The sequence below is a fragment of the Tyto alba genome, unplaced genomic scaffold (assembly GCF_018691265.1).
Source record: "Tyto alba isolate M040663 unplaced genomic scaffold, T.alba_DEE_v4.0 Super-Scaffold_14, whole genome shotgun sequence".
NCBI lineage: Eukaryota > Metazoa > Chordata > Aves > Strigiformes > Tytonidae > Tyto > Tyto alba.
The window spans coordinates 26,615,675-26,631,908 of NW_024881276.1; the positions used below are offsets into that span (position 1 = coordinate 26,615,675).

At 38.5% G+C, this 16,234-nt stretch overlaps 1 protein-coding gene across 2 annotated transcripts in view; it reads left to right on the forward strand.

Annotated features, from left to right (window-relative positions):
- The window catches only part of DSCAM (DS cell adhesion molecule), a 469,478-nt gene that overhangs the window by 443,729 nt on the left and 9,515 nt on the right, over positions 1–16,234 (forward strand). For both annotated transcript variants that reach the window (XM_042788317.1, XM_033011398.2), the window contains 2 exons: positions 1,801–1,998; positions 5,494–5,796. In XM_042788317.1, coding sequence (XP_042644251.1) covers positions 1,801–1,998; positions 5,494–5,796 — 501 coding nt within the window. The remainder of the gene's footprint in view (positions 1–1,800; positions 1,999–5,493; positions 5,797–16,234) is intronic.

The window sequence follows — 16,234 nt, forward strand, 5'->3', positions numbered from 1 at the left end:
GTCTAACCCCTCTGCTTAAAGTAAGGTCAGCTAGAGCCAGTTGCCCAGAGCTATACCCAGATGACTTCTGAGTATCTCCAGGGACGGACACACCACCACCTCCTTAGGCAAGCTGTGCCGGTGCTCAGCCTCCCTCAGAGGAAAATGTCTCCTGATGTTCAGAGGGAAGGTCCCACATTTCACCTTGTGCCTGCTACCTCTGGTCCTGTCACTGGGCACTGCTGAAAAGAGCCTGGCTCTGTTCTCATTGCACCTTCCCTTCAGGTGTTTAGACACGTTGATGAGATCCCCCCGATCCTTCTCTTCTCCAGACCAAGCAACCCCAGCACCGTGCCAAGAGTTTTCCCACCAGCATGCTCCTGTCTTTCAAGTCTTCCCTGAAGCAGGCGCAAGGTTCATTTCTGGCTACACAGCAGCCACGTGCCAACTTTCCCCAGCTGGTACAAGTGGTGGCTTTTACTGACAGGCTGGTCATCTTGTGCCAAGTGCATTTTTGGATATTATCCATGTGAGGCAGCTATGAGTTGCTCTAACAGGAGGATCAATTATCAATAGCACCGGGTTCATATCTTTCCACTGCTGCAGGGGAAAGATGTGAAATAGGAGAAGGATCAGACCATAGCTGGTATTTGTAAATATATACCTTGTTTCTTTGAAGCAGCAGAATACAAGTTCTTACTGGGAATACTTAGACAGAAGCAATGTTCAGAGTCATTATCTGGGTATTGTTTTTTTTTTTCCTTTAAACTGCTTCTGCTGAAGTCTCTTACCTCAAAGACTGACAGCTTCACCATTTGAATGTGAAAGAACATTTTAACCAATTTGAATTCTTCATTTCTAATACCCTTTCTCTCTATTGTTAGTAATATCCTTTCAGAAGCTTCAAAGATAAATCCTTCTGTGCTGATTTACTCGCTTTCTGTTTGCCACATGATGATCTTTCTATTCCACTTGCTTTGTTAGGGAGTACAAGCCTCAGTTTTACAGAACTATTTATTAAGAAAATTAAGGAGGTCAGTTTTGACAGACAGTTTGCTTTTACTCCCTTGGTCATCACATTATCTCTAGGATAATAAAAAATAAAACATTGCTGACCTTGAACAAGTAGCAGATGATTTTTAAAGTTTAAGAAATTGTATTTATTTGCTAATATTTTTTAAACAGTCAAATCTTTACAAACCTGTTCCTAGTGAAACTCTAACGGCACTATTACAGGTTATGTTTTATGTCTTGGCTACGTATTAAAAAAATAGGGAATCTGTAGCTGTTTAATACCATAATATAGTAAAAATATTAGTAAAATGTTCAGAATAGGAGATCATATCACCGCATTTCTGAGCATATGTTTTTACAAACTGAAAGCAGGTACCTAGTGTAGGGTGTTTCTGAAAGCACATCTACACTGATAATTCACCTTAGACTTCACCTGAAATGTGGTGTAAAATCCCCAACCAGATCTACTTGCCCTGTGCTCCCTTACATCTCAAAGCAGTTTTGGAGAACTGTTTATGTTACAGTAAAGGGATAATGAATGTGTCAGTGCGAGATTGGTGGGGCTCTCAGCTCTTCAGCTGCACGCTTTTTAAAATGTATTGTTTCATTAGAAAGAAGGTATTTCAAAAAAGCATTAGCAGTTTCGTAGTAAACTGCACTTTCACTGTTCATTTTTTTTCCCCAGAAAGAATGTTTTGTGGGTTTTTTAACCAGCATGATTTCAGTGGCCATCCCCTTCTGACTGAGATTGTTTCTTTATCAATTCAAGAGCCTAGAGGCAAAGACCCTCTCTGTTATCCATCACAGATCCTACTACAAGGAGGAGTGCCAAAACCGGGCCCACAGCTCGCAACCGCTACGCTAGTCAGTGGACCCTCAACAGACCTCACCCCACCATATCTGCTCACACCCTCACCACGGACTGGAGGCTGCCCACCCCTAGGCCGGCAGGATCAGTGGACAAGGAAAGCGACAGCTACAGCGTCAGCCCCTCGCAGGACACAGGTACAGGGTCCTTGGTAGGGCTGCGCTGGGAAAACGGGACAGCAGTAGCTGCAGTAGCCTTCCTGCTCCTTGATGTACTTCATCTGATGCTCAGGTGCCATTATTTCTTCCTTCCTAGGGTGTTTTTTTTCTGTAGGCTGTTCATAAGGGGTGTCACAAATGCATATAGTGCTAATAATAACAAATATTGTGCCTGTGGTTCCTCTTGCCACACATGCATACTGGAGTCCTTTGAAAAGTACAGTGGTAATTTTTCCTGTAGCCACCAAAGCACTGTATTTCCTTCAGTGAAGGGAAAGGTAGGAGAATTTGCTGCCTGAAATGGCATTGACCAGGAAGGGGCAGTATTAGCAATCAAGAATATGCCTGAGTCATAGGTGGAAAGGTTTTAAGGTTTGAGCTACACTGAGGTTTGTGTTTTCCTTTTCACATTCATGTAATATGTTAATAAGGTTTATTCTAAGTGGAAAAAATTAGAGGGAAAAATCTGGAATTAGAGTACAAGTCTAAATCCATTCGAATCACTGAATACTGCAGCAACTAGCTCTGATTTTTCTGAGAAACAGTATAAGCTTTATTCTTCTAGATGGTAAGTGGGGAGACACTGAATACACATTCTGCCTGCAGTCTTCCCCTCTTCATGCTGTCTTCACATTATAAATGCAACTGTAACTGGAAAAAAAGCTTTCTCCTCTGCCCTACACAGAAGTGACAAAAAAAAAAAAAAAAAAAAAAAAGGCAAATAAATGAGTAAATGATTAAGCAGAAGAATAGTCACAAAGCAAACCTAATAGAGGTTAAATATGAAGAAAGGTAAAATACTAATCAAAGGTATGCCTGACAGAAGTGAATCCAGGCTTACTCTGGCCTCCTCAGAAGGAATTGCCTACCTTCTATCCTGATTTTAGGGGGAAAGTGTCAAGTAAAAAAGCTAGGTTAGAGCTACAAAGCAATAGGTGTGACTGGCCTGTCACCATGAAAACCAGTATGACTGGTTTTATTCTTTCTGTAAGAGCAACCATCTGGCTTCCTTTACATCCAGTAAGCTATAGGTTGAAGTTCTCATCTTTTCACAATTCATCCTCTTAAACTTGCAGACCCCTGTGTTGTCTCCACAGGGTAATGGCACTCAGTAGATACTGCTAGCCAGCTGACAAACTTCTTTCTGATTTCTTCAGGTAGAATTATTATAAGGCTTTAAGGATTAACCCTAATATCTGTACAGATGCAAATATAAACAGCAAATGTTATCTTAGAAACCCTTTTTGTAGATATTCCAAATTTCAGGTGCACTTGCATGTGTTCTGACATTTTGTCACCCAAGGATATTTTCCAATGCATGTCACAAAGGGCAGAGAATTCAATTTGCTGTGTGGTTTAATAGACAAACTACATGCAATTTTTTGAACAGACTTCATAATCTATGTTCTAACATGGCTACTTTCCCGTGTCTACCCTTGAACACACAGTGATTTATGTGAGGGAGAGCAAACTTTAAATCATGCTCAAGAAAGGTTTTCTTGTGCCAAAATGTAGCTCTATTATGCCACTTGGTTTCTGGGAAAAGAATAGAGTCAGTTTAATCTGAGCACTCCAGAAGTTTTAAATTTCCAAATAAACATCATAATAGATGGAGCCAAATTATATATTCGAGAATCAATTGAACTAATGCACACATTTGATCATTTTTCCAATATGGAGTTCAGATTTCTGAATCTAGTTGATGCAGTTAATATTTGGCAGAATTTAGCATTTCTTATCAAAACAATTCCAGGTTAACAAAGAAGTAGCTTTTAAGCTTAGGAGAAATGTATCACAGCAGTTCATAGTTGTAACCAAGTTCAAATGTTCTAACTAGACGTCATTAGAAATCTTCTGATGAATCTAGGTTTCATGAAGTTCACTCTGAGCTTAGATGAACTTTCATCAAATCTAAAGTAGGTGTTCAAGAGGATTCTTCCTGGAGTAGTGTCCCCAGGGCATGGGATATGGGAAGCTGCAGGTCCTGACCTTCATCGATCTAACTGGGACCTTTGCATGACCATCATATTTACAGACACTACCCTATGGCACTGGGCAATTGCAACCTTCCAGGAGTTTCCAGTTGATCAGAAATTTGGCAAGATATTATTTTGGTCTGATTTACAAATCAAATGGGAAAAACAGAATTATGTTTTCTGTGTGGAGGAAAAAAAGAAAAAAAGTGTTGTTTAAGTTCTGGCCAGCTCAAAATCTTAAACAAGTTACAGCATATTATAGAACTACTTGTCATTTTAAATAATGCATGGTCCTATTTACAAATGGCAGGAGCATTGTTCTTTGTGCACAATGAAAACTGATGCAAAGATCCCAGCACACAATAAAAAAGATAAAGATTTGCAATAACAACACAGTAGCTTCTGGCTGCTATAGGAGTCCCATTTTTATGAATTAGCTATTACATTGTGCCTGTTTATTGAACATCACCAGCAATGTCTGAAATTGTGCAGAACTTGTGATGAAGCATGATCTTCTGCCCAAGGAACTTTTGAAAGTCTTCTGTTCTTCCATCCCACTGAAGTAGAAGTGCAATGGGTGCCACAAACCAGTGATTTGTCCCGGCAAATATGAGTAATGCATTTCCAGAATGCTTTTTAATGTATCAGTAGCCATTTACATCTTCAGTAATAGTACTTGTTTAAGAAATATTGATATTCTCAGAAACTCATCAGCAGAAGAGAGCAGCTTGTAGGTCGTAATAGCCTGTGTGTCAAATACGAAGCCCCCATTAGCTTAAGCAGCATTGAAAAAAGCACCTGCATGACGGCAGGCTGGTGGGTACCAGAGTATTGCTTTCTTATGACCTTTGTTCCGCAGGGAATGAGCTGGTGTTTTACCTGGTGCCTCAGAGAGTCAGAGACAATGTCTGAGAGACACTGCCTTTATATTTGACCTTTCTCCTCAGGATTTTCTCAGAAAAACAGAGATAAGATTGAAACACATACAGAAAGACTATCCTCTCAACTAGACATCACCTTGCAGAAATATTTCTGACATCAATTGAAAAGATAATGTGAAGATGTGAAGTAGCTCTTCTTCATTTTGCTAAATCTGTTTTGTGAGTTTCTAACGTTTTTAAGGCATTTAACTTATAGAGAAAGGATTTTTTTGTTAAAAAAAAACCAACATAAAACAACAAAAACAAACAAACAAAAAAAACAGTAACCTTTTTCAATTATTAAGGATTATTTTTTTCTAAACCACGAATTTAATGCTAAGCCACATAACGCAGCTAGCAGAATAAGACTTCATTTTAGATTATCTGTAATTATCAAGTAATTGACTAAACTAAAAATGGTGCAGACATTTATAGTGAAGTAGATTCATTTAAATCACCTTGATAATTTCAAGGGCTCTGTGTTTTATTAAGAAATACTATCATGTTCATAGCTTTTCTTCCAAAAAGGGTTGTGCAGATGTTGTCCTTATCCCATTAATTTTATTTCTGATGTTTAGATCGAGCAAGAAGCAGCATGGTCTCCACAGAAAGTGCCTCCTCAACATACGAAGAGCTAGCGAGAGCTTATGAGCACGCAAAAATGGAAGAGCAGCTGAGGCATGCCAAGTTCACCATTACAGAATGCTTCATATCAGACACATCGTCAGAGCAGCTCACGGCAGGGACTAATGACTACACAGACAGTCTGACCTCAAGCACGCCGTCAGAGTCGGGGATTTGCAGGTTTACCGCATCCCCCCCCAAACCTCAGGATGGAGGGCGAGTGATGAACATGGCAGTTCCAAAGGCACATCGGCCAGGTGAGATGTTAGAGGTAACATTTTGGTCCTTGGGGTGAGCATTTCACCCCACGCCTAGGCTGGTTAACAGGAGAGAGGATATGACAAGGAAGAAAAAAAGTGCACTGTGTATTCTGCAACTACTTACAGAGATAATTGCTTTTAGTCACAGTTAATATAACATTTGAGTATATTGTCCCATATACAGAAAAATTAGGAACTTGGAAATTCAGGAACAGAGATTGTCTAGTCCATCAAATCCACTCCTCTACAGCTGCAGCCATAAGGCAATAGACCCTTCTGGGATAAATAGGACCATATGGGGTACATATGCCTATCTCCAACTCAAACCACCCACCAATAAAACGTGTCTTACAGTAGTACTTTGTGCTTGAGAGCAGAGGTTTTCTATCAGAACAGTTCTTAAAGGCATTGTAAATGTACTATCCTTTATGCCTTGTAGCATCTTGTCAAGTTGTAATAACCCTTTGGTGATGTTCTCAAGCTGTTATACTCTCTCTTTGACATCTCTGAGTATCAAACTAGGATTATCTAAACAAGGGAGAATAAAGAATGAAGAAAATTAATACAGCGCAAAAGTTCAAGGGATGTATAGCCTTCTACCTTCAGACAAATTTAAACCCACTCCAACTTCTTACTGACTGAAAGTGCCTGAGGGACATCCATCTATTGAGCTCAATCAAATTTCCAGTTCAAAAAGGATGCTGTTTCTAGTGATACCCCAGTGCATAGTAGTGTAGGTAGATTATTTGTAGTACTCTGAAATCAAACACATTATAAAATCTTCTTAGAAGATTTGTCAGTCTTTGTTACAGAATACATGATGTGACATCATGGAGGAGGATTCAAATGGGAAAAGGGCATAATTATATTTGTGTGCTTTTTCAGAATGTGATTTATTTTATTTTATTTTTATTTGGTGCATGTTTGCCAGTGTGGGTGGAGCTACTTATATACACAGTAAATAATCAGTGGTGCTTATATATGTAAAAAAAGGGTAATGAATAAACTATGGTCTTTTGCTTAATATACACCATAAATGGAAAAACAGTCGTTGGGAGGACAGAGGAATGGAAGATAGACAGTGGTATCAGGAAAGTAATTCAAAAGTGGGATCTGACACTGAAAAGAAAGCATAATGGATTTTGCTAGAGAAAGCTAAAAGAAGAACATGGGAAGAAAAAGACCAAGCAGAAGGTAGAAAGTTATAATACAAAAGTCAGGAAATTAGTGTATAATAGATATAGATAAGAGGGAAAATAAGTAGGAAATAAAATAGTGAGAGAAATGATTGATTTCTGGGTAGTCATGGCATAGAACCACAAACCCAGGAGCTGTAGAAATAGATAAATATGGAAATAATTTTCACTTCTAACTCAAAAAAAGTAAGATTAATATTTGTCCTCATTCTGCAAAAGAGAAGCATCTGCATTCACAACTAAGTCAAAATTGCAGCCTTCTCCTTCCAGTCAGCCAACAAATATTTTTATAATTTCTTTAACAAATAACTTACTCTCTTCCTTTTATGTTCCAAATAGATTATTTATGCATATTTAGTATTTGTAAATATTCTAATATATTCTATATAAAGATCATTTTCTTGAGGACACACAGCACCAAAATTTGGTCCCTGTGCTTAAGTTAAAAGCTTCCAGGGTTGGAACATCATCAGAGCTCCTCTAGTGAATTACAGACTTGTAGCCATCTTTACCTCTGTTAGTGTAATTGGCTTGAATTTTTACCTGCTTTTCTTGATTAGCTCTAGCTTTCCTTTGCAGTAAGGAAATTAAATATATTAACACATTAATAATTAGCTTCAAGGCTTTGAGAAAAAATGAGTGTTCCAGTGGAACAGCTAGAATGTTGGCCCATAAATATTGAATGATATGTTATTAAAGGTTACTTTATGAAGGGCTTTAAACAAAACTTATGGGTAGAAAGAATTTTCCATAGTAGCAGACGGACCAATATTTTTAGTGTTCAAATCAGTGAGGACTTACTAGGCATCTTTTTTCTTTGACCCACTACTTCAGAAATTCTGCGGAAGTACTTAATAATTCAGATACAATTAAACAAAGTAATTCTACATTTGGGAACATGGAGAAGAAATAAAAAAGTTAAGGTACTTAGATTAAGTAGATGAGAACCTCTGAGAGGAAACACTGGCCGTGCTTCTTCAGCACAAATTTACAAATTTATTCTTCCATGAAATCAGTCTTTTCTTTCAAGATGACTTTTACCTGTTTTCATAGTGCTTTGCTTTTCTTCTCCCTCAACTTCATCTCTTTCTTGTACAATGTCATTTTCAATAACTTATGCTTCCTCCTTCCTAATTTCTGACCTCACTTTTCAAACTGCCTAAAATACTACCTATTGCAACTTTTATGCCTGCAATAAAGGTTTACGAGTCTACAATAAATAGTATTTGATTTTGAAAATAACCCCCAAAGGTTATAAGACAGTTTCAGAAAGACTGTAACAAAAAGTTATTTTGATAAATGGGACATTTTGTAACTAAGCTACACAATGGCAAGGCTTCAGCTTTACTCAAGAAAGGTGACAGTGGAGTTTATTGGTGAAGACTTTGTCAGCCATAACTGACTGAGCTATTACAGCACCTATTCCTTAGCTTGTTGCTACCATGAATGATTGGTACGAGCAAGCAAAATGTTAGACCACCTGAGACTTGGCTTCAGAAGACCTTCCTCTGAGCTTCTGAGGGCATCCCAACTCATGTCACATTGTTCCCTTGGTTTTCCTGAGTATCTCATAGGATTATTTTGTACCGCAATAGTCAAGCCAGCTGAACAAACCATCTGTTTTATTCAGCAAGCAACATTTGAGACTTCAGGTTGCTCCAAACTGAGATAGTTAATGATTAGAAGTAGGCAATGCTTTTTTTCTCAGAGGAAGAAAGAGGATCAAGATTCAATGACTTGTATTCTGGGGGATGACATCAACTTGCTGTGAAGTTCCCAACTTCCATACCATTTTCATTCAGGAATTGAATAAAAACATTAGATCACCCCATCAGCTTGAATTATATTTGGATGGCTCATCAGATGGCTAGACAAGCTTAGTAATTGATCATTTCTAGCACTATAACTATGAAGTATGACTGCCTTTTCAGAACTTCTACACATTATGTATAACTCTAGCTCTGTAACTAGTAATGCATAATAGTTGATTGCCTCATTCTAGCCCACTGTAAATCTTCTAATAGACCTTTTCCCTTCCACTTGGCTGGTACTGCAGATACACACTCAGGTGAGCAGTCAGAACTGCTTCTGACTTCTGGATTTCTACACCTTTTTCCTGACATTTAGTTTACAGGAACAAGAATCAGTTTCATTAAGTCATCTTAGACACAGGAGCTAAAAATGCAAGGATTTTGAAATAAAAGAATCATGATAATTTTATAAAGAAAAATAGAGCAATCATACTTAATGTCACAGTAAATAGTAAATAAGGAAACAAAGTTGATTTTGGCATATTGAATCTGAGACATGCACCAGGACTTTAGAAAGATCTGGATATTTGGTATGGTTATTCTTTTATAATTCAGAGTGAAAAATGTATTGTGCTGTAGTACACATCTCTGCATTTGAGCTGAAGTTATTACATCACAGAATGGTTGAGGTTGGAAGGGACCTCTGGAGGTCATCTGGTCAAATACCCCTTATTCAATCGGGGCCACCTATGGTGTGTTGTCCAGGACCGTGTCCAGTGGGTTTTGAGTATCTCCAAGGATGGAAACTTCACAACCTCTCTGGGTTGCAGTGCTCAGTCACCCTCACAGTAAGTAAATGTTTTCTGATATTCGGAGTCCTCAGTTTTTCAGTTTGTGCTCCAGACTCTTCCACTGGTCTCTTGGACCTGGGATTCCTGAAAGCTGGTCTTGCTAGTAAAGACATTCAGTACCTCAGCCTTTTCTGTGTCCTGTGTCACCAGGTTTCCTGGTCCATTCAGCGTCAGGGCCACATTTTCCCCGGCCTTTCTTTTGTCACCTATATACTTACAGAATCCTTTCTTGTCTTTGATATCCCTGGCCAGATTCAATTCCAGTCAGGCTTTAACTTTCCTAACCACATTTCTGCATGCTTGGAAAGTGTCTCTATATTCCCTTCAGGTTACCTCTGCCTGCTTCCACCCTCTGTGTACTCCCTCTTTGTGTTTGAGTTTTGCTAGAAGGTCCTTCTTCATCCATGCAGGCCTCCTGGCATTTTTGCCTGAGTTTCTGCTCATTGAGCTTGGAGGAGATGATCCCTGAATATCAATCAGCTTTCTCAGATGTGAGGCTACTTATAGGTGTCTGTATGAGCAGCTGTAGATATATTCTGCATTATTGCCTAGACACGAGGCCAAAACTTTCAAGCATAGAAAGAAGGTGTTACTAAACAGTCTTCAATAAAAATATTCTAGGAGTTGCATTTTTCTTAAACTTTTCAAAAGTCATAGCCACAGGAAATGGAATAGAGAAGTAAGATTTTTTAATTACTTCTAACATTCAGTGTTTTGAAAGCATGTCTTATGCATCCCTGTGTACTGATCTTTACAACTTCATAGGCAGATTTTTGGAAAAAGATGAGATTATTTTTAGACTTTGCTTCAACATCAACAATAACATAATTAATTTTCCTTTAAAATAACACATTATAAACCACCAAGCAAACTGAAATTACTGCTTAACAACAGCTTCTGCGTAGCTTCCAAAAAATGAAAGGATGGATGCAGACTGGCACATGGGTTTTTGTGGACTTCGCAGACCTGGCAGACCTAATCTGCCTAGACCTTGAAGCTGACCCACTGAAAATGCTGACATTTCTCAGTAAGCTATCAGAACAGTCATGTATGCCAGGAGGCATGTTAAAAGAGAAAATTGAAGCACTAGAAATAGCACAGCAGTATTTTAAACATGTGGGATAAATCACATCCTTTAGAAAAGTGGGTCTTCAATTCCTAACCTCTGTGCAGTGTTAATATTCTTCATGGTATAAAAATTATGTCAGTACATTGTTAGCACTGCATCTTTCTCAGAATCAAAATGCCCAGAAGTTTTGGATTACGATTACTGTTCTCCTCCCCACAGTTGTCACTAGCTAGAAGTTTGGTTAGCAAGATCAGGTCTTCAAGGAACAGGCATACTGGGCAATCATGTCAACAGTATACTAGGCCATTCCAGAGCAAAACTGAGGCACTTTTTCATATTAATACTGAGAAATTTCAACAGTTGTTACCCAGAGTTTACCTGGGAGGTTGACAAATGAGTCAGCCCTTCATCCTCCAAAGTTTTCATTCAAATCTTGCATTCAGACACTGGGTGGGACAGAAATTAGAAAGAAATATACCCTATTCTTACCTCCTACTGTACCATCGGAGTCTGTAATGTAAAGAAGTAGAAGATAATTGTAGAGGTTGAAAAAGTTTTATAACAATGTTTCTCTTTTCTGTTTTAAAAATATTAACCACAGATTGAGTTATCATAACAATTATTCTTAACTGCAATAAACATTGCGGTAGCAGTTTATTAAAAATAGATTCCTGTTATTATAATTTTAAATCTCAGTAATAACCTCAGCCAAGAAGCCTCTTGGTTTTTCTCCTCTCTTTACTCCTAAATTATTGTGCTTGAGAAAAGAACAGCTATTACCTGGGAAATATTTTGATATTTCTGTGCTTCCCATGTGCTATTTATGTCCTTTTTGTGGACAGACCACTTACTTGCATCCTCTGGCAATGGAATTCATGCTTGGAAGGAATAATATCTGACCAGTGCTTGAATAGGAAATATCTAGAAAGTTTTCATCATGTCTCCTGCTATTTGCAGAAGCCTCCCTTTCGCAGGGGCACTGCAAAACTCAGACCCTCAGATTATATTTTTCTCTGATGCTAATCAGCACTAAAAAGAACCTCTTCAAATATGTGACATTTTCCTTAAGAGTTAGCTTGACTTAAGGACGAGGCAGAAACTTGTCTACCTGATGTCATAAAACAAGTACAAGCTCATTTTGACAATCCCACTTCATTGCCTCTTTGGAGATCACATTACTATATAAACCCTGAAGGACTAACAGCATCTCAGACACACTTCCAGAGAAGAGATAGCATTCACCAAACATATCAGACTAGGAGATTTTGAAATCTGGTTAAAATATCCCAAGATTTTTTTATCTCAGAACCTCCTCTACAAACTTTCAGCTGATGAAAGGAACCAGTATGGAAAGAAACCTGCGTGTGGGTGGGGAGAAAAGGCAGTTGTAGCCAGGCAGACTCTGAAAAAAAAGATTTTCCAGAAACTGATTTCACAGCCTTCATGGCAAGAACACCCCGTTCCTCCATAGGGAAGCTGAGTGCTTCCCTGAGTGCTCTCCTGGGTCCCTACCCCTGCCCAAAGCAGGAGCACCAGTGTGCTAAGCCACTTCTGCACCGAAAGCATTTTCCTCCTTCTGTCCTTGCACTGTCGGTTGATGCATGAGAGCAGAGGTCCATTCTTGTCTGCCAGCCCTCCTGCTCACCCTCTCTGTCCCAGAGGAGGAGATTTGGCCAGCAGCCACTGCTGCCTCGCAGCAGCCGGAGTACAGGACAGGGCTGCTCTCAGTAAGCAAGTATGGACACTTCTTTGGTCTGGGTTTTTCAGTTGGGCACATAAATCAAGCAGCCTGAGTTTAGTCCTAAGCCTACTGCGTATTTACTGGAAAAGAACACTGGTCCAACCTCTCCAGCTTTGACGATTGATCAAGTTCTTTCAGTATTTAAGGTGCCTTAATGATCATTCTTCGCCCAATTTACAAGTTCTTTGCTGCTTTGACTAATCCTGCTAACTTGAATAGCAAAGTCTGAGCTTGTAGACAAGCCTTAAGATACTGAATGCAAGTGCTTTACCAGGTAATTATTTACAAATGTCCCTTAAAATACAGTCTGGACATTACCTGCAGTACATACATGTTGTTTTAAACATCCAAGTCAAGAAACAAATCTTCTTTTCCAGTATTCAGTCACTACAGCTAAAAACAAGCTGCCTAGCACAGTAACAAAAATATGAACGATGCAGTAATAGAAAGCACAGTATATTGCCAATGTCAGCCCTGTAACCTGAGATAGAGATGTGAACTCTTTCCCACTGATCTATGAGTTCAAGGGTGAAGAAATTATTTCCCTCCTCTACTCAATGCAGGCAAGTACGATATAGTGATGGCATCTATTTAGAGACTTGCTTTCTGTTGAAAAGTTGCTGACAACGCTCGATCAGCTGCAGCAGTAACTGAACCCAATACAAATTTGGCCACTGGGGATTCAGTAATGGCTGGGACTCTTAGGGCTTCCAGTTCACCTTTTGCCTCCTTTTCCCATGCCTATTATATTATTCTGCATCGACTGAAAATGGAATTGTACAGTTCCATGGTTTCCAGGTCCAAAACTGAATTTCTTGAAGGTACAGGGTGAACCTACATTTGACCTTTTTTGTTCAGAAATCCTGCAGCAAAGTACAAAAAGGCTAACATATGGATTATTTTCTTTTTTAGCTCTTTACTTGCACTGTCTGGTTTAAAATACAATAGAATATATATATAAATATATATGTGTATACACACACCATATATAGTGTGTATATAGAAGAAAGAAATTACCTTCCTGACTCCACAGCTGGAGACCAAAGTCCAGTTTTGAGAAAACTGCATAAGGAGACAAATCAAAATAGGCAGGTGGGAAAACAATAAAACAGGCAGAACAGTTGTAAGTGGGGAAAAATACTTCTTGCCTATGTTTTTAACTGTAGTAAAAACTCTTAACTTGTATGTTAACTTACTTGTATGTATACTTAGATGTACATTACATATTTTGAAATTACTCCCCTAGATGAGCATCTTTAATGCTTCCATATTAAATTCTCCTGTGCCTGGAACACCTTTTTATTTTCTATTGCTCTGTTGGAAAACTAGGAACATGTCACAAAGAGACAGACTGTGCCATTTGCTCCTTATCATAAAAATGGTATATCAATGATGAGAGTAAATTGCTTTTATCCTATCTCAGGCTTTATTTCTGTGGAGTATCAGGAGCTTTTTCTCCTTCTGCTGTGAAAAGCTGAATGTTCTGCAGGGATGAAAACCATTTAATTCTACATTTAATTTGACATGATTACATACTTGAAATCACTGGCTCACATTATTTTTCTGGTGGATTTACAGAGAGGAAAGTTCACACAGCAAGTTTTTTAACCTTGCCAATACAACAAAAATGAACCTAAACAGGTTCAGATCAAGAGGTAAAATATTTTGAGATCAGAAAGGAAAACTGTACTGGTGTGAGCTGTAATTTTAAATAGGACAGCTTTTCTGTTACAAATACAGTTTCTGTTCAATTGTAATGCGAAAGCTCCATTTTAGGTAGTGTACAAGACATCTGGAAGCTAAATTCAAGTAATTGATGCTAGAAGAAATTTAAATTATTTTTACAACTGTCATCTATGAATCAGTGATAGGTGTTAGGTGTTAGGAAGATTTATTTTTTTATTAGAGGAGAGAAAAAACTGGTACCAGTTCCTCAAGGACTCTGAGGAGTGTGTAGCAGCACAATTATCTTTTCCTGTTGCTATCTAATTTATTTGTTATTTTGATTTGAAAATTAGCCTTAACTTTGGAATAATACAGTATCCCAAACTGTGCTGGTTTGTAATACTATTGGCTTTTTTGAGTTCTTCTAGATGAAAAGTTGCATGTTAAGGTAAACCACCTTTCAAAAAGGCCCATTTACTATATTTTTGTTACCAACAAAATCTTTCTTATTAAAAGTGAGATTTTTTAAAATTTTAATTTTTCTAAAGCTGATTATTTGCTTCATGATCTTTTTTATTTTTTTTTTCCATAAGCTACAACTACTGAACTAGACTACTCATCTTTTCTGTAGGTTTAGAGGCATTGGATTCAACTGTAGTTAGTGGAGAGTTTTATGCCTAAAGCAAGGATTACATTTATCAGTAAATTTTCAGCTACTTTCATGTTCTTACAGTCCTAACTGCAATGTTACATTTCTAAAACTACCAACAAAAGTTTCAAATCAAACCAAAGTTGCTGTGTCCACTTCAGTTAAAATAATAGTTTTTTAGAGCAGTTCTGTTAAGAGTTGCTATCTTAAACCTCACTTCTACAAAAACTAGATTTCACCTGCTCATGCCATTTTAATTTTGAGAATGTTAAAGCATTTCACTTTGATAGTGTTGAGACACAGTGTGTGTGATTTCTGTGTGGACTTTCAGTCAGCCCAAGGTAACGAGAAGCAGTTGTTTCCGTACAGGCAAGTACTGATCTAGCTTTGTTCTAAGGTCCTTGTGGTCATTTACAGCTGTTACTGCTTTAACACACACAGCAGGCTCTGCTAATTTCCTCCGTGCCAAGAGAACCTTAATGTAATCTGAGATCTATAGGAGAACTGAGAGACTATGGCATCTGAAATAGAAACTAAACCTTACCTGCAAGAAAGGTCAGGCTTGTGCTATTTTTTGAAAGTAAAGTAGTGTCATGGTTTGAACCTGGCTGGCAACCAAACACCACACAGCCACTCGCTTACCCTCTCCCTGCCCCAGGGGATAGGGGAGGGAATTGGAGGAGTGAAGGTAAGGAGACCTTCAGTTGAGATAAAAACAATTTAACAATTTAATAACGGAAATAAAATAAAATTAAAATAATAATTATAATAATAATAGTAATAATAGAATATACAAACAAGTAATGCACAGCACAATTTCCCACCACCTGCCTACCGATGCCCAGCCCGTTCCCAGTTACTGATCCTGGAGGAGAGAAAGTCCCAAAGCTGCAATCCTGGATGAGAGCCCCCCAGCTTCCTGGCTAACCCTCACCTATATACTGAGTATGGCGTAGCATGATACGGAATATTCCAATGGCCAATTCGGGTCTGTTGCTCTGGTGCAGCTCCATCACAGCTTCCTGTACACCTGCACACTAGCAAGACATGGGCAGTTGGAGAGTCTTTTGTTTCTTAGCAACAATTAAAAGCATCAGTATATCAACATTCTTCTCATACCAAACCCCATCCTGAATCCAAAACACAGCACTGTTCTAGCTACTAAGAAGAAAAATTAGCTCTATACCAGACAAACCCAGGGCAGTATCCACCCCTTATTCCATATCATTTACATTGTGCTCAGGTTCCACATCTTCCAATACGTTCTAATTAACCACCACCACTTTTCCTGTCTTTTGATATATACACACGCAGTATCATTCCCTTAGTTTATAGGCCATGCCTCTAAAATGTGTATTGAGTTCATTTAGTCTGTAACTTTGGGTTCCATCTGTCATGACAGTCTTTCAAAGCAGGAGAGACGATGCAGAGTTTGTGCAGCCAGTGATGTGGGTGACACTCATCGGTGCAGTGGGACCAGGTTTTGGTGTGGTGCAGCTGATATTACTAGAGA